The sequence below is a fragment of the Rhamphochromis longiceps genome, linkage group LG16 (genome assembly GCF_057381845.1).
Source record: "Rhamphochromis longiceps isolate RC_006_pf linkage group LG16, R_longiceps_female_GT1.1, whole genome shotgun sequence".
Lineage (NCBI taxonomy): Eukaryota > Metazoa > Chordata > Actinopteri > Cichliformes > Cichlidae > Rhamphochromis > Rhamphochromis longiceps.
In genome coordinates this window covers 30,127,757-30,147,665 of record NC_140572.1, presented here as the reverse complement: position 1 = coordinate 30,147,665, position 19,909 = coordinate 30,127,757, and the positions used below count along the sequence as shown (strand labels likewise).

The 19,909-nt window shown below is 38.4% G+C and overlaps 1 protein-coding gene across 1 annotated transcript in view; it reads right to left on the bottom strand.

The window, feature by feature from the left end:
- The window catches only part of thsd7ba (thrombospondin, type I, domain containing 7Ba), a 227,248-nt gene that overhangs the window by 46,712 nt on the left and 160,627 nt on the right, over positions 1 to 19,909 (bottom strand). The window contains exons 15-16 of the mRNA XM_085385281.1: positions 9,910 to 10,176; positions 9,212 to 9,390 (exon numbers count right to left, since the gene is read on the bottom strand). Coding sequence (XP_085241407.1) covers positions 9,212 to 9,390; positions 9,910 to 10,176 — 446 coding nt within the window. The remainder of the gene's footprint in view (positions 1 to 9,211; positions 9,391 to 9,909; positions 10,177 to 19,909) is intronic.

The window sequence follows — 19,909 nt, the reverse complement described above, 5'->3', positions numbered from 1 at the left end:
AGAAGGAACACCTTATGAGCTGAAATATATTCCATCATCTGGCAAACATAGTGGAGACAGTATAAGCATGTGTGTCTGCTAGTGGAACTGGACCAGTAGTATTCTTGATAATGTGACTGCATAAAGAAGTAGCAGGATGAATTCTTATGTGTACGAGGCTGTTCATTCAGATTCAGTGAATTGAAGGTTCTTTACAATGAAAATGGGTAACGACTCAAAAAACAAAACACAGCCAAACAACCCAACAGTTTCTAAAAGCAACTGTCAACATATTTAGCTAGCTTCAGCAGACAATGTGTGTTGGTAAGAATGTTAGATTCGATGTGTAGGTTGAACAGTATTTTATTTAATCTGGCTAGTAGGAGAACAGCACACAATGCAGGCTCTAAGGTAGGTAAAACTCCCAGAACTCCAATTTCCCAGCAAACATATGCAGACTCAATTATTTTTTAAACTTGTTTATAACTTCAGTTTTGGCATAGAGACAGTAATAACGGTCACATGTTCATGAAGTGTGATTAGCTAATCCTCACAACTTTAACGGGACCGTGGTTTAGGTCGAATTGTATAATGCATGAACAACAGACACATCTTTTAATCATTTACTAAGTGAACAGAGTTAATTATCCTTTCAAAATAAGATTTTAAATCTGTAGAGAAAATCTGATAAACTAAAATACTTGAAGCCAATTACACCAAATGTATTAAAGAATTATCAACAAGAGCTAAGCCATGAGGGAAGACTAGATAAATATCAAAAACAAGTGCTGACAAGACTAGTAGAAATTTAATCCTGCAACAGCCAACAGCATCAAACATTTACATGTGTTACTGAAAAAACAGTGAGCTTGGGTATCATAAACAGCAGCACCATTAGAGCTTAGCTTGGCAGCAATACCAGCAGACACCATGACATTTCTCATCAGTAAATGTGTGGTTGAGATAAAAAACAAATTGTCAGTAAATTAAGGCCTATTTAAAACCGTGTGTCACCATTTTCATTTTCTTTTCTCTAAAGCAAGACACTGTTACCCAGTAGGATCAGCAGCCCCGTAGCTTACCGACAAATACATAAACACCCATGTGAACAGAGCCAAGAGATCAAGCAATGGCCAAGAAAGCACAACATACCTTATTTTGACTCTGTCAAAACAAAACAGAGTCTGGGAAATAACTGTTGACTGTTGTATTGTATATAGGATATGGTGGGTAAAATCTTAATCATTTACATCTACATATCATTTACATATACTTATAATTAAAATTCTGTCTTACCTTTTAAAAAAGTGGCATAGATTTTTAAAATAATTGAGGAATTTCTTTTGAGACTTTAAAACAACTGTGATGTTTGATGCATGCAACAAGCCCTATTCCCCTATCCTTCACACTGACATTCATACAGCACCTGCTGCATACATACAAGGCTTTCTCTCTAATAGACACAGTCACCCACATGGATTGATGCATCGGTGCAGTCTGGTGACAGAATAAGCCCAAGATTGAACCGCTGACAACTATTGAACTGTTTCCAATTCACTACAAAAACAACACTGTTTGTAAAAACGTATAAATTAAATATAATTATTCATTCTTATAGACGGGATAGATGAAGCATCATCATTTGAGAAATGGAAGGCAATTTTATTAATTTTACATCTTGCTTGTTGTTCACCAAAAAATTCTTAAAACAGCATCCACAGACAAACCGCTTAGCACACATAGTGCATGCAGTGTAGACCCCAAGGCCTTAACAGAATGAAGACATGTGTTATATGGAAAGTGAATATAGTACGTGATGTCTCAGCATTTGGTGGTAAACAGTTGGAGTTTTGATGAAATTCAGATATCTCTAGTAATTATAGATCCAATTTGTGTTTGCCTTGGAGCTCAGCTTTGACATCTGTGAGCTCTCAGTGGCTATCTCTCAGGGCATCTTGTGTTTAGCAGTATGCTACAAATAGTGGTACTCTTACATCAATGAGAAGGGGTTCATGATTTCATTAGAAAGGTTTTTGGGTGAATTTATAATTATGTTTAAAAATGTGGGATATACAGTGGTGTGAAAAAGTGTTTGCCCCCTTCCTGATTTCTTACTTTTTTTGTATGATTGTCACACTTAAATGTTTCAGATCACCAAACTAATTAAAATATTAGAAAAAGATCCCCAAAAGTTGATTCTGTTCATCTGGTTTTCAGTTTTCAGTGAGAGAAACATTTCGTCACTCATCCAAATGACTTCTGCAGTCTCAGTTGAATGCAGGTTTCCCCAACCTTATAAACAATTCTTTTGTACAATGACTGAAACTAGCATCACTGACAAGATCTTCAGTGGTGCCTTCCTGCAGAAGGCACAGAGTCAGCTGCTCAATGAACAGGTGAGACAACATTTTTTTTTTACCATTGATGTGCTAAAATCAAAAGAGGCGCGGATCTGACAGAGACTTACAATGTTTCCAGATGAGAATACTCTTCAAAAGGTGTTTGACTTCACTAAGAAGGCTCGTCTAGCACAGCATGAAAGTCTAAGACCAGGCAACAAAGGAAGTTTGACCCACTTGTTGTGCGTTGGAAACACCAGCAAAATACGGAAATTCTAAGCGTCCAGACGAGAGAAGGATGCCACACCGAGGATGTGGACAAGTGGGTAAAAGATTTGTCTGACAGACAATTCATCCAAGCAAAGAAAAACATCCTTGCAAAAGGGTTGCTGTGACACAGAGAAAAATCCCGCTAGTAGAACTGATCACAGCCACAGAAACTGCATTGCTGAGACAGGCTGAAACTTTCATCTGCAGCTGCTCTGCTTCCACATCTGCAATGTTGTTGTTTCGAATTGCTAAGCCCCCAGTCTATTTACACCTAGAGGCCAGTGCCCACTCTTTCATCTTTTGCCATATTACAATGCTGTGATTGCAGCCATTCCCCAACTGTTTGGAATGGTACTCATGGCCATTGATCAATTGTCAGTGATCAATGAGCTTTGATCAGTGGTTGTTGATCAATGGTCATGACAGTTTGCATATTAGTGGCCACGTGTAAAAAAAGGGATTGCTCCCTAAACCTAATAACTGGTCGGGCCACCCTTAACAGCAGCAAGCATTTGCAATAACTCTCAATGAGACTTTTACAGCACTGTGGAACAATTTGTTCCACTCATCTTTGCAGAATTGTTGTAATTCAGCCATATTGGAAGGTTCTCGATCGGATTCAGCTTAGGTCACTCCAAAGTCTCCATTTTGTTTCTTCTAAGCCATTCAGAGATAGACTCACTGGTGTGTTTTGGTCCTACTGCAGAACCCATGTGCCCTTCAGCTTGAGGTCACAAACAGATGGGCGGACATTCTCCTTCAGGATGTTTGGGTAGAAAGCAGAATTCATGTTTCCATGTACCACAGCAAGTCTTCCAGATTCTGAGGCAGCAAAACAGCCCCGGACCATCACACTACCACCACCATATTTTAGTGTTTGTATGATGTTCCTTTTCTGAAATGTTGTGTTACTCATAACACCAGATGTAATGGGGCAGTCCCTTGCCCAGTCTCTTTCTTATGTTGGAGTCATGAACACTGACCCTAACTGAGACAAGTGAGGTCTGCAGTTCTTTAGATGTTGTTCTGTTCTTCTGTGACCTTCTAAATAAGTCATTGATGCACTTTTGGGGTAATTTTAGTAGGCTGGCCACTCCTATGAAAGTTCATCACTTTTCCTGGTTTCTCCATGTGTGGATAATGGCTCTCACCATTGTTCATTGGAGTCCCAATCCCCTAGGAATGGCTTTTTTTTTTAACCCTTTCCAGACTGATAGATGTCAATGACTTTGTTTCTCAGCTGTTTCTTTGGATTGTGGCATGTTGTGTTGCTTTTTGAGATTTTTTTAACCCGCATCAGTTTTTCAGATAACTTCTATTTAACTGACTTCTTCATTCAGCAGGTCTGGCAGTAAGTAATCAGTCCTTGGTGTGGCAGTGAAACTGATGTCAGGTTTATAAAAATGTGGTCAATCACTGTTAATTCATGATTTAACAACGTGGGGGTGATCACATTTTCACATAGGGCCATGTAGGTCAGGATTTTCTTTCCCCTTAATAAACACCATTTAGAATCTGCATTTTGTGTTTACCTGTTTTATCTTTGTCTAATATTTAAATTTGTTTGATGATCTGAAAGATTTAATTGTGACAAACATACAAAGAAATAAGAAATCAGGAAGGGGGCAAACACTTTTTCACACCACTGTATAGACCTGTACTCCACAATTAAAAATAAGGGTATATATGAGACACTTATCATGATGGGGAACCCATACTAACTGTAATGAAAATGAACCAATAAACATCATATGTATGCGACTTTAAAATCTCTCCTAATTTAAAGCTCCCCCTCTTGTTTCTCCTATTTTCATAGCTGACAATATGTCGAGGCTTCAAGATGGAACTTATTTCAAGAAAATGAGAAAGACAGCCATGTATTGCCAGTGGTGACTTCACTTCAGTCTATGGCCAGGCACCCTTGACAGCAGTCATGTGTTTCCTGATGCAATGTTTAAAAAAAAATACTGTCAGTTCTGTATTTATAACTCCACATTCTTTGAGAAAAGTCACAAACACATAGTGTATTTCAAGGAGACATTATATATACATATATACATACATATATATACATACATATATATATATATATATATATACACACACATTTATATAATACCATATTTTGCATGGCAAAAAGTTACACAAGCTATGTTGACAATGTAAAAACGAATTTTTTCTTGTTTGTGGTCATTTCTAAAACACCGGTTCATGATAACTGTTATCAAAAATGAAGGTTGGCTATGGTTTAAAACAATAACGTCAACAAAAGATTTTAGATATGTACTTCATTACAGTATACATGATATTTGGTTGGAGGCCTTTTGGCATAGATTTGGCAAGGTAGTTAAATTTTGGCAGATATTGACAGCATCTTGCAGTTGCTACAGATTTGCTGGTTTCACATTTATGATGTGATTCTCCTATTCTCCTGGTGTAGCCACTACCAGCTCCACCATCATCATTAAGTTTGCTGACGACACCATCGTGGTGGGCCTGATCTCTGATAACAATGAGACGGCCTACCTGAAGGAGATTAGGAATCTGGAGAACTGGTGCCAGAGAACAACCTCCTTCTAAACGTCAGTAAGACAAAGGAGTTGATAGTGGACTTCAGCACTAAGCAGGAGAGGAACTACCAGACCCCCGTCATCAACGAGTGCCCAGTGGAGAGAGTGGACAGCTTCAAATACCTCGGAGTTCACATCATGCAGGACCCGTCTTGGTCCTGTCACATCAACACTGTGGTGAAAAAGGCCCGACAGCATCTTTACCACCTCAGACGCTTGAGAGACTTCCAACTGCCCTCCAAGGTGCTCAGGAACTTTTACTCGTGCACCATAGAGAGCATCCTGACGGGAAACATCTTAACCTGGTTCGGGAACAGCACCATGCAGGACAGACGAGCTCTACAGAGGGTTGTGCGATCAGCTGAGCGCACCATCCGCTCCGAGCTCCCTGACCTGCACTCAATCTACAGCAGGCGATGCTGGACCAAGGCCAGGAAGATCGTGAAGGACCTCAGCCATCCCAACAATGGACTGTTCTCTCTGTTGAGGTCAGGAAAGCGATTCCGCTCCCTGAAGACCAACATAGAGAGACTGAGGAGGAGCTATAAATATATATTTATATTTATATTTCTTCATACATCCTTATATATTTCTATACTGTGTATTTGTGTATTGTGTATTTTGTTGTACAGTTATTTTATTTTCAACTTTAATTTATATATTTTATCTTATTCTTTCCCAGTTAAATTTACCCTTCATTCTAATTTGTTGTTGTACAGTTGTTTCATTTTTAACTTCAATTTTTATATTTTATTTTATTCCTTCCTAGTTAAATTGACCCTTTTTAATTTTCATATTTATTTCCTATCTTATTCATAGCCTTTTTTTCTGTTTCTGTAGGTCACGAGCAATTGTGTAAGCATTTCACTGCATATCATACTGTGTATGACTGTGTATGTGACAAATAAAATTTGAATTTGAATTTGAATATTCCACCACATCCCAGAGACACTCTATTGGATTGACATCTGGTGACTCCGGAGGTCAATTGAATACAGTGAACACAAAGACATGATCCATAGCCTATGGTTTGTCAAGAAAATATCCCCCACATCATTACACCACCACCAGCAGTCTGAGGTGGATCCCTGTTTTACCGTCCAAATGCTGCAGCAAAAATTAAGACTCATTAGACCAGACAAGATCTTTCCAGTTTTCTTTTAGAAGATCTTCTTATCAGTGGTGAATTGTAGACTCAATATCCTGTTGATAGCTGCTAGCTGACAGGAGTGGCCTAGGTCTTATCCACTGGGACTGTCCGAGCAAATGACCCACCACAACTCACTTTGGGATGGGTGGGTCGATTTGGGAGATGGAATGTGTCCCATTGTGCTGGATGAGGACTAACTTGCATTATTTCAGTTAATGAGTTTTACACAGATATACTCGCTTTTTTTGGTAACCTGTAACTGAAATTATACTCAGCTACTAATACTAATGATAGAAAGATGGATATGCGCCCATGAATGTTCACATTTTGGTCTATCTCTAATTAATCTAAACATAGTTTTGCTATGATTTATATACAGTCAGTGTTACAGCTGGATCCATACATGGATAAAATCAAAAACATTGGCTAGTTGTGACTGAACAACTGCTGTTTAGGGGTGGCGTTTATCAAAGTGCAAACAAGAGTGCCGAGTTTTTAGTATTCTTCAACATGAAGTTAATTCTTTACTTACTCATTTCCCACTTGTACACCACAGCTTGGGGACTTTTTTCAGTGAGAGTGATGCATGCATTATTCATCATGATTAACTTGTTCATGGTCATTCATTTATCAGTACAAAAAAAAAAGAAAATATATACATACATATGGGCTTGCTCATTAACAGCACACTTTTGAGTTTACTTTACAGAGCAGCTTCTGCACAGCCTTTTTGACATTGTAGCCATTATTGCTCATTATTTCCATGGTGGCTCTCTCTCTCTCGCTTTCGTTTTCCTTCTTGCTCTGGCTCTTCCTTTCTCTATCTCTCCCCCTATCTTTTGCGCTCACTCAGCCGTGTGACAAGAAGATGATTTGTGGCATGCTGTAAATTTTATAACTGTCGAGCCAATCACTTCTGGCTGGGGCTCAAGGGGAAACATCTGCTGGTAGGTGTGAGGCTAGAGTTTGGCTACAGCGATTCACAGTTCAGAGTCAGCGACAGGAGAGCAAGTGTTTGTGAAAGAGGAGAGACCAATTAGGATTGAGAATTTTCGTTGTCGTGAAATACTCCTAACAGACATTAACTACATTTTTACAAATGTAAAAATAGAGAGCAATGGACAATAGTTACTTTAGGACAAAGCAAGGATAAACCAGAGGATAAATCTTTCTTTGACATCTTGTTGAGACCATTTAGAAGTTTCCTCATTTGACATAACAGGAGGAAGCACCCTCGCAGCTCTATGCCTACAGAACTAGCACAAAGGTTAGAGTATCTCTCCACCCACACTTTGGACAGATGTACTTCACTTTAAATGTCCAATTTAGCAATGTTAACAATGAGCCCCACTCCACAGTCTGGATAAATCCATGAGGACATGGGCAACAGTGAGCTCCAATTTAAGTGTTGAGGGTTATTACAGGGCATTACAACAGGGGCCATATAGACATTGTTAGTGGGCACTTAACCATCTGTACACAAATCTCCACTAGAACACATTAGAATATTTTTCACACAGCCATGCCTCATCTCCATACTCACCTCTACAAACTAAAGTGTCCTTTCAAGCCCATTCAAGCATAGAGGCAGCATTCATAAAACACTTCCCCTCTTTAAACCGTGACCCCACGAGAGATGTGCTGTCACAAAATATTCAGGGCTGTGCAAAAAAACCTGACTATGGAATATCAAAAGCTCCCATCTGTCCACTTCCCTCCTCTCTATTCTTTCTTTTTTTGTTACTTAATTTTCTTCCATTTTTATGTCAAGGAAAGGGCATGTCTTGCAAGGCCATTGATTTGGCGACTCAAAACACCAGACAATGAACTGATCACCCCTGAGTCCCTCTGCCTAAAGGGTAATAAACCTTGTCATTGAAATGTGAGCAGAATTCATCAAAGGTATCCTAAAAGCCTAAATGAGATGTGTCAAACACTCACATGGAAACTGCAGCATGCACCGTACAAATGTTTCCTGTATGGGGCAGGGATAGCTCAGTAGGTAAAGTGGTCGCCCCATGATCGGAAGGTCGGCGGTTCGAATCCACTTAACGGCTACCCTGAGGTACCCCTGAGCAAGGTACCGTCCCTACACACTGCTCCCCGGGCGCCTGCTTAGTGGGCTGCCCACTGAGTGAATGGGTCAAATGCAGAGAAAAACAAGTAATTTCCCCATGGGGATCAATAAAGTATCCATTATTATTATTATTATTATAAGATAGTGTGTGCCTGCGTACAGCAAGGAGAACACTATTAGCACTAAGACGGTATTTGTTTCCACATTTAGCATAATTCTGTGTTGCATGTACTGCAGAAGTACACGTGACTTCCATTATTTGTTATTATTAATCTCTGGCTCTCTTTCACAGTCTGTCTTTTCTTCTGTCTTCTTCCCATCACCTCCAACCAGTCAAGTAGATGGCTGCTCCTCCCTGAGCCTAGTTGTGTCGGAAGTTTCTTCCTGTTAAAAAAGAGGTTTTCCTTCCCACTGTTGCCACGTGCTTGCTCAAAGGGGGTTGTTTAATTGTTGGTGTTTTTCTCTATTATTGTAGTGTTTTTACCTTATAAAGTGCCTGAGATGACTGTTGTTATGATTTGGACCTACATAAATAAAACAGAATTGAAAACTGTATTATCCCTGAAAATGACCAAGTCTGAGAAAAAGGAACTTAAATAAGCAGCAAAAGAGCTGATGAGTGCATTTCTGTGTGGTTTTACTGTGTCTCCTTGTGTAAATTTCTCCCTGAAATTTTTAACTGTTATTAATAAATATTAATAAAGATCAAGCAACAAGTGAATACGAATTCCACTTTGAGGACAGATTCATAACAAACAGTTACCTTTCAATATTTGCTTTTTCCTCTTGTATTGGATTCTATATACTACACTGGTGCTAGCCTTACCTGGTTCTTTAAATCCAGTTTGGGACATGGTCGTCCTCCATTGAAAGCTTTCTCTCTCAGCCACTTAGACCTGATCTTTAACCCGCTGCCACAGGATGCACTGCAGGGGGACCAAGCTGACCAGTCACTGAGCTTGCAGTCTATGGGGCAAGGGATGTGGCAAACCTCCACAATGTAGCCTGGAATTTAAATTGGCAGACAGAATGGGCAGGGATGATTCAGACTTGGTCTGCAGCTGCAGTGCAGATCACATTAATTATGTCAGACAGTCACGCTACTGGTGAGTGTTACCCCAGACCCTGGACTTACCCACCGTGAGACCGAGGGCTAATAAACTGACTAATGAGCATTTAATTCCTATGCTGTATAAGCTTTTTACAGTGTGTTAAAAAAATTGTTGTTCTCTGCGTTTGGTTTTTAGCTAGACTTACACAGCAAGGCTTCACGACACAAGGAAACGACCATATAGGACAAAGACTTACAGTTGTGTTTTAGTCACTGACATTTTTCTTTCACATTAAAAGTTAAATTGCTCATACTCTCATCAAATTTCATCATCAATTTACTATATATAGTGAAATAAATTAGAGATATAATCTATGTTGCATGTATCTAATACAATGTTGTATGTTTATGAAGGATACTCATTATTTTTAGCTAAAATGTGTAATTTGTAGGCATATCTCAATTAGTCCTACCTGACTCTGTACAGAGTGAAGGGCTAACCAGGTTCTCCTGCTGGTTAATGCAGGCAACAGCCCTGTAGCGCAGACCTTGGCCACAATCCTTCACCTCTCGATGGCTCATCCAGCCCTGTGATGATCCCAAGACCGAAGGATCAGGGAGTATGCAAGCAGACCAGTTCCCACAGGGCTGGGACAAAAACTCATCACAAGGACATGTCTCTGTCTCCTCCAGCGGGTGCAACTCCTTATTCAAGCAGGTTTCCTTTTTTTTGCTACGACCTAAGCAGAAGATGGACAAACAATGCAAAATTACTGAACTGGATGGGCAGAACATGTTTTGTAATAGGACACGAGGACAGCTTTTTTCCACATTAGATAAGAGTCTTGAGAGATGAATGTATAATAAGGTGTATTGTTTAACATAAACAGCAGTTACAGTAATTAAAAAGTGTTCATTAAATGTAACAGAATGTATTTATGTTAATAAATTTACAAAGTCAGCAGGTGAGAAAACTAAATAACCAGTGTAGCTATTAGCTGAGTGTAAATTGCTAATTTGCACCATTATAACTGTGAGACACTTACAGGCACATTGCAAGTTCGCTTGCTCTCTTAAATCCACCATCTCTACTCTTAAGAGACTTGTATTTGAGCCTTAGCTAATAAGATCACTGTTTCATTTCTTGTGGGAATCATTGCCTCCCTTTCACTGCTGACTCCGCAAGGCAGTGAATTGCTTTAGAAGCTGGCTTAAAGTTTCATTATTCTCACTCACATTTAAGCCCAAATCATAGTTATGTGCAGAAATACAGTATATTCTCTAAAGATGAACTAAGACAATGTAACCAACTGTTAAATCTGCCATCATACAATAATAGAGCATAAGGTGTTAACATGGAGTGACAGTAGCTGTGTTTTATTGTATAGTTATCAAACGCTATTATGTAGTATTTATTGAAATATATTTGTATAATACTACATTTCTTTCCTCTTACGAGTGATTCCACCACAAAATACTGCAGTCAAATGGCAGGCTTTTCCCATTATATACCACAAACTGCTGCGAGGCTGGATGTAAACCAATTTACTCAGTAGGTCATCTTTTGCGATTCTAGTCTATGTTTGTTGAGTTCCTTTAGAAGAAACACAGCCGAGGCAGTAAAAAAAACCCCGAGGCAGTAAAAAAACAAAAAACAAATAAAATCATAACCAACAAAAAACACTTATTTGTTCCCTTTGTCGTGTGACGCCCAAAAAACCTCATTGTATAATTGGTGCTGTTCGCAAATGTATTATTGCTTAATTTCTCCATTTATTTTAAACCCCTTGGGGAAATGGTGCATGCTTAGTGTCTGTGTTATGACTCTACAGCTACAGCGAAGGTTAGACTTGACTAGAATTGCTTTACCATACTACTTAGACAATATTAAAATGGACAATACAAATAAGATTATTGTTCCATTCAGCTAAAACATAATTTCTATATTTATAACCTGTTGCAGCTCATTTGTATGTAAATGCACCATCGTTGAATATAGCACATTCGTGCACTGTGTGCTACCGTGAGGAGCAGGAAGGATAAAAAGTGCTGCAGCATTGCAGTGTTCTCCCACCGAGCAGGGAACACAGAAAGATCTGTCATTTAAAAATCTCTTGAATGTGTTCTGGTAATGGGCATTTATTCCCTCTCATTCTTTTACAACCATGATTTCTCACCAGCACTTAGTGGTTGCTGTTTATTATTAATAATGATCAAAAGTGCAGAGTCTTTGATTCAAAGGGTTGACAATAGTGGAGAAATGGGTGGACAAAGCTGCACAGACACATTAGTTATATCATTTATCTGTAATGTTCTGCTCAGCTGTTACATTGCGATTAAGTGCTGTAATTGTGTTTGGAATGCCTACCTTCCTTCAGCCTGTCTCTTCTTGTTTTATATCACATAATCATTTTTATAAATTTGCCTTTTGGCAAGCTTTTTTTAATTGTACTCCAACAATTTAATTATTTATTTATTTTTTCCTTTTTTACAGCATGCTTACTTACAATCCACAGAACACAGCGCATCTTATGGGTTGCCAAGTTCTGGTATGGCTTCTTTTAATAGAGATTGTGGCACCAAAATGAGTCTAAGAAATGAAAGAGGATTTAACTGAAAACATTTTACACTATCATCCGTCTTTATCACTGGGTATTAGTACATGGGTTAAGCGATATACAGTGGATTGAGCATGAGTATTTTCACAGTTATTTAATGTTATTTAATGTTATTTAAAACAACAATAGTAATACAGTGGCTGGAAATGCCACTTTCAATATCTGGACTGGCAACAGATACAACCTGTCAAGCTGCCCAGCCCCTCAGAAGTCTACCTTATGATAGATTGTCTGCTGTGTCATATGATAACATAACACCTATAAATATCCTGCTTTCAGTGATGCATCAGTTAAAATAAAGAAATAGATTAAACAGTCCCCTCTGTTGTCACCTCTTCATGTACTCGTCAGTACTAGAGAAAAATTTAAGTTGACAAGCCCACTGCCCCCCACCCACACACCTCAAAGACTATAAAGGGACAATTCAAGCAAATGGAAGACAAAACGGTTACATATCTTTATATTTCATCTTCTTGCCATTCAAAATGAAAATAAAAATGCAATTTAGGTCATAATGAGTCCCTGACATTGTTTTGTGTGTTGCTTATTACATTAATATTAATATCATTTTGTGTGTCCCTTAGGTTTGGGGTATACTGTGTGTAAAATTAATATGTTTAGGGGTTGCTGTTTTTTTTACCAGAGAATCTCCAAACTCTGTTTAATAATACATCAGATCTGCAAATGTGAATCCCTTCTGCCAGATTAAATGCACTGTTAAACTGACTATGCTGAAATTGAAAAAACACTATATTGCAATCATGTTTACCTCCACGTTAAAGTAATAATAACAATAATAACAATGATTTCTGTATAGCACAAAACCAGCATTATAAAGTGCTCCACAGAAATACAGAATAAAGGAACAAACTAATAAAAGAACAAATTGGCTGCCACTCAAGCAACTGAGTGTTTGTATTATGTAGAGACAGATACATTACTATAGCAACATTGACAGCGTATTTAGCAAAACAATGTGTGTGCTGTGACAGTATGATGATATCTGAAGACATGTTGCTAAGGTGTGTAATGTCTATCACTGCTTTCCTTTCCAGGTGATTTTAATGCTTTACAGTAAAGCCTCATAGACTTGAAGAGATACAGACATTGACCCCAAAGAATTCTGGTTATATATATAAAGATGAACAGGCTCCACTGTACCTTAAAGACTATCTGAAGAGAATAAATCTCTGTCAAAGTGCAAATTTACTTGAGACTGCTAGTTTTTAAAATTAGAGCCTGCCCCGAAGAGCTGCCTCTAAGTGTGGATTCAGAAAGCAGAGACCCTCTGTACTTTTTTCTAATAGCCACTTAAGTCTAATAACCTACAAAGTGTACTGAGATTACTTCAGTTTCCTGGTGTAGTATGACATGTTTACCTTATGTGCTGTTGTCTATTACACACAAATGTACTGTAATAGCACCTCCAAGCAAAAAAGGATTCCTCAAAAACTATCAGGAGACTTTTTAGTGATTAACATGATGAGTTTTTTTTCAATATATATTTATACATCAATTTTCTTTCACTCATTCAATTCAGAGTCATGTAAAAAAGAAACCTAATTTAAAAGTCTTGCTTTAAAAGGAAGAAAATTCAATGTAACCTGCTGTACAAAGAACAGATGGCATTGTATTATTTGTAGGTTTATGCAGTACTGCTTTTGAGGTGGTTATTTTCTTGTTGTTTGGTTAAAATAAATCCTGTTAGTCCCACATGAATAGAACCATTCAACACTTTAATGAATTGCATTCCCCCAAGAATAAGCAAATTGCTACGTTATTGTTACAATTAAAGTAAACACCTCGTGCACTGTAAAATGAAAGCACTATAACAGAACTCCTTGACCCGAGCCAAATGGAGAGCTCACAAACACTCACAACCTGGTAAAAGAGTTGCACTGTGGTTGTACTAATCCTGCTATGCCTGTGCACCTCTGTTTATTTTGTGGATCCTGGGTGTCTTTAGCTCCCCGTGTGCCCAGTCAGTGAGCAGTCCATCTGTTTCGTAACATGATTTGATTGCAAACATTCCTTATCGAGTGTGAACCCACTGCCGTCACAGTGCAATTCACCAACAATCTGTTCAATCTATGCCACTGCTGGTGGTTGATTGAAAAGTGCCAGTGCAATATCACTTCACTGGCAACTTGACTTTGCAGGCAAATTACTAGTTAAAGATCTGCAGGCAACACAAAGAGTGCAATATCTAGCTTATTTTAATATTATGTATTTTGTATAGAGATTTTTCCTCTAAATCTTCCATATATAATGTGTCATAACCTGATGCTTCTTTAAAGCCATAATATTATGCAGAATTATCGAACAACACTGCCAAGCATTTGGATGTGAATGCATATCTTTGTATGTTCTGACACCCAACTGTTAAAGAATGATGGCTGTTCCATTGTTGAGGCTGAGCCATGCCCCCCTATTTCATCTGCACCTGTCTTTAAAAAATACATGAATTTGGCTTGTGAGATAAAGTATTTTCTTAATATTTACTGATTGGTTTATGTATATTTCAAAAGGTTGAATTGATTCATGGCTTACGTACGTTTGTTTTTTAAATGTCACCATAAACACTGAGAATATATTATATTTTTTCACACTGATTTTGACTAAAATGCTCTGACTCTTTATTCTTGATATTTTTTCAAAGCAAACCTAAGAAATAAAGTGTTTGTACAATACAATAAGAGTGCATTACAATGAATTACAAAAAATTCAATATGTGTTAAAGCTGCTATATAGCTTGACTGATAGACTTTATATTCTTACATATAATATTAACTTCCTCAAGTTGCAACACTTAAAGTGAATTATTCATGTCATCAGTCCTACAGTGGCTGAGTAACAGTTGTCATGAATGAAAAAGTCTGACTGTTCAGTTTGTTGTCTGGCTCTCTAGCGGCATAATATTAAAACTTTTGTTATGTTACCCCAGAGTGTGTAATAAATCCTACAAATTTTGTCCTTTTGAATTCCAGCCCACTTCATTAAAACATTTTACCAACACACTTCTTCGCAGTTTGAGTGGACTTTTAAAGACTTTTCAAACCCATCACTTAGCAATCAAAAATTTTACCCATTAAACATAAAAAATCAGGTCAGCTTTGCAAAGAAACTACTTCTTAACATTAAAATCATAAAAACTCACAAAGAAGAAAAAATACAAATGAAAAATTATGGAATGAAATCAGCTTCTAGATAGCCATTGACCATCGGAGCGAGCATATTTCAATAAACGCCTGTCTAAAATGATACACAGGAGCTACTTAGAAGGCTCAGAGTCAGAGCGGTTGTGAAATGCACACTAACAATGCCGGCTAAATCATTGAAATGCAGTTAAGGGCGGTCGTGGCTCAAGAGTTGGGAGTTCACCTTGTAATCGGAAGGTTGCCGGTTCGAGCCCCGGCTTGGACAGTCTCGGTCGTTGTGTCCTTGGGCAAGACACTTCACCCGTTGCCTACTGGTGGTGGTCAGAGGGCCCGGTGGCGCCAGTGTCCGGCAGCCTCGCCTCTGTCAGTGCGCCCCAGGGTGGCTGTGGCTACAATGTAGCTTGCCATCACCAGTGTGTGAATGTGTGCGTGAATGGGTGGATGACTGGATATGTAAAGCGCTTTGGGGTCCTTAGGGACTAGTAAAGCGCTATATAAATACAGGCCATTTACCATTTAAGGTCTTCAGGATACTTGCACAAACACTGCTCTCGGATAAGTGGGGGAAATAATTCACAGAAGGTAATGTTTGAATACTCATTCACCACTCATTCTCCTGGAAAATATAGCACCAGCTACTACTGAGCACTTAAAAGGAAAGTGCTTAAAAAAATGATGATTTTCTAAAAGATTTTTTTCACCCAAGTTAAATTCTGACTGATTCAGTTTACAGCGGCATAACAATAATTATTTTCCCTATTAACATTTATATTATTAAGACATTGGTGTATTTAAAACTAGAATATTATCATTCCCTAGAGTTATTTTTTATAACGGGTTCAATTTTTCAGTATTTTACTGATGTATGAAACAGACCTTCAGCATTTACTATTAAGGTGTTATTTATTCATAGACACATGAGTTAAAGATGATATGTTCAGAATGTTTTCAACAACACGCGGTAAACCAATGCTGCTAACGATAAACACTAAACAAATCTGATGCACATCTATTCACAACCAGGCAGCCAAATGGAAATGAGTAAAATGATAATGTGAGATGTCCCAAAAACACTCAGCAAAAGATAATGGTGGTGTTCAGTATGCAGTATACTGGTGGATCGTATACCATCATAGTGATAGAAACAGACATTCACACCTATTCAGCATGTGTTTAGACGTTTGGGAATTACAGCACCTGCAAGAAACCTATACTGGGTGAACATGCAAATTCCTCACAGAGAGGCATCAGCCTCCCTATGGACAGTTTTTAAAGTAACAGTTCTAACAACTGAGCCGATGCTGCCTCAATGTGGAGTGTCATATACACTCCCATCTAATTGAAATGGATTGCTATTTTTGAAGCATGTGATATATAAAGTCAGAGGTGTAATAAATTAAATCTGCTACTTAAAACAACATGTTTGTGTCCTTTAGTATATAAGACAGAGGGCAGGGTAAGTGTTCAGAAGCTGACAGAACAGTAAACAGTGGGTATGGCTGTTCGTTTTATGCCTTTCTCCTTTCAAGCACAGCCTGTTTGTGAACATAAGTGGAATGGTACGAACTAAAATATGAAAAATAATGTATACAGAGCTTTACAAACAGCTTTTATTCTAAATAGAGAATTATACCCACCAGCCACTTCATTCATAGATAGATCTTGCTACTACTGGTTTGATCTCCCATTGTGACTTCACACCTACCTTAGTTCTATGTGGCACAGATTCAACGAGATGCTGGAGATGTTACTCAGAGATTTTGGTCCATAATGACAGTGTCACACAGTTGCTTTAGATTTGTCAGCTGCACATCCCTGATGGGAATCTCCCATTCCATTACATCCCAAACATGCTCTGTCAGATCGATATCTGGAGAATGTGGAGGCCAGTGGAGTACAGGAAACTCACTGCCATGTTAGAAAAAAATCACTTTGAGATGATTTGAGCTTTGTGACATGGAGTGTTATCCCTATAGAGGAGGCATCGGTCTTTAAGGGATGGATACACAGTGGTCTTAAAGGGATGGACATGGTCAGCAACAATACCAAGGTAGGCTATGGCTTTTGAATGATGCTCAGTTGTTACCTGAGGCCCAAAGGGTGTTGGGAAAATATACCCCAGACCTTTACACATTACACCACCAGCCTGAACTGTTTATACAAGCCAGAATGGACCCATACTTTCATGTTGCTTATGCCAAATTCTGATGCTACCTATAAAAATGTTGCAGCAGAACTCATTAGACCAGGCAACATGCGGCCAATCTTCTACTGTGCAAACTTGTCAGCTACAGTATACCATGAGATTGTAGTCTTATTTTACTATTGCAGCTGACAGGAAAGGGACCTGGTGTCGTCTTCTGTTTCTGTAGTGCATCACCTTCAAGGCTTGAAGGTTGTGCATTAAAAGATGATTTTCTGCTTACTGTTGTCTTTCTGTCAGTCCAAAGCAGTCTGGCCATTCTCCTCTGATCTCTGCAATAGCAAGGGAACTGCCACTCACTGGATATGATCTCCTTTTTTGCAATCCAGAGATGGTTGTGTGGTAAAATGCCAGTAGATCATCAGTTTTTGAAATAGTCAGAATACCCCGTGTGGCAACAGCAACTATGCGACAGTCACTTCAATAACCTTTATTCCCCAATGTGATGTTTAAACTTCAGCAGGTCGTTTTGACAATGTCAATGTGCCTAAATGCATATTTACATTAGAAATCAATAAAGTGGCTATTGAATGTATATTTACTTTTGCAAGTTTTCCACCCTGTTTAACCTGTAATGATTAGAGGTTAGTTTTTACATTGCCTTTTGTCACTTGGATCTCCATCAGTGTATTACAAGCCTAGTGTCCTGGCAGGCCCAAGTTGAAGCCGCCCAAACATGATTGTCTATGTTTGTTTGTTTGTTTAAATACAAATGTTGCAGTTGTTAAGGTAGCTAATGCATTTTATTAGTTTACTTTTAATAATATGCAATATTAAAACCTTGTAAAAGCAAACCTAGAAAGAAATGTAGGGATAAAGATAAGGTACATGTTACGAATTTTAGTTCTCTGATGATATTTGTCTACTTAAGTCCACTAAATATAGTTTACGGTGATCTAGATCATAGATACCAATATGTGGTTAACCGTTTGGTGCTTCATGGCGTAAAGTACATAAAATACATTTTCCGGTTTCTCCCTCTCTCCTGCCACTCACTGAGTCTTTGTGCAGAGCTCTACATGTGCAATCCCTCTGTTCAGTTTACAGGCAAGTATAGTGCTTGCCACTGGTATATGAGGCTGGTATATGCTTCACCAGATAAAGGTACTTCAAAATACAATAGTAAAAATACATTAAAAATTTAAAAAGTTGACTAGATGGGAACAGAGAACACTGAGAACACTGAAAGCACTGGTTGCTTAGTACTCATTTCCAAATTCGACCTTGATTTTAATGTCCTTTATCCACCTGTATCCTGTCAAATATCTTCAAATGCTGAAATCATTCTGAGAAAATTATTTCACTGTCATCCAGACAAACAGACATAAAATTCTTCCCACTAGAGTAGCTGTCTCAAAGATCAGATTTTGCCATGATGAGACGCACAAACAGACAGACCCAACAACTGAAAACCATCCAAATTCTTCTGCCCTGGTACCTATAGGCATACAGACACCTTGACTATTGGATGACTGACCAATCTAATACCAACGTTAAAAAGGATAACACCGGCTGCAATGACTGTATGCTGTAGTTTACAAACTTCTTTATCCTTACACTTGGTAAAGAAAGTAGGATCATTTCCAATCAAATGTCCAGATAAATTTGGTGATAAAAAGTGATAAAGACACAAGTGAATTGAAATATTCACATGTTCTGACTGCTATGAACAGACAATTATGCTAACACACTTCCCCATGAGCTAAGCTTGATTTCATGTGGTGGATTATAAGAGCAATATAGAAGGAGACAGGACATGTTTACTGCAACCCCTCCAGCAACAGATAAAATATTAATGTAGACAAATAGTATCCTGCCTGGTCTGAAACCACAGCATGTAATTCAGATTTTGCCATCTGTACTAAAATAAGAGACTACAAGCTGTGAGGGATCAAATTTAGACGTGATATTAAACTACAGGAACTGTGTGAAGTCACACTGTAACAAAGTGCTGGAAAAACACATTTGAGTTTTTACAGTATTGTACATTTCTTCATAAATACATTTAAAATGCTATATTTGTTTAGTAAATTTTAGTATCACTGAGTAATACACTGTACTGCCAAAAGTACTCACTAGTCAGCCTTAACACAATTGACATCAAATTAATCCATGGGGTTTAATTTGATGTCGGCCCAGCCTTTGCAGCTAGAACAGCTTCAACTCTTCTCGGAAGGCTTTCCACAAGGTTTAGGAGTGTGTTTATGGGAATTTTTGACCATTCATCCAGAAGTGCATTTGTGAGCCCTGATGTTGGATGAGAAAACCTGGGTGACAGTCTCTTAGGGCCACATCTCAAAGATGCTGAAGTCAGGATTCTGTGCAGGCCAGTCAGATTCTTCCACACCAAACTCATTCATCCATGTCTTTACAGACCTTGCTTTGTGCACTGGCGCACAGCAATGTTGGAACAGGAAGAGGCCATCCCCAAACTGCTCACATAAAGTTGGGAGCATAAAATTGTCCAAAATGTCTTGATATGCTGAAGCATTAA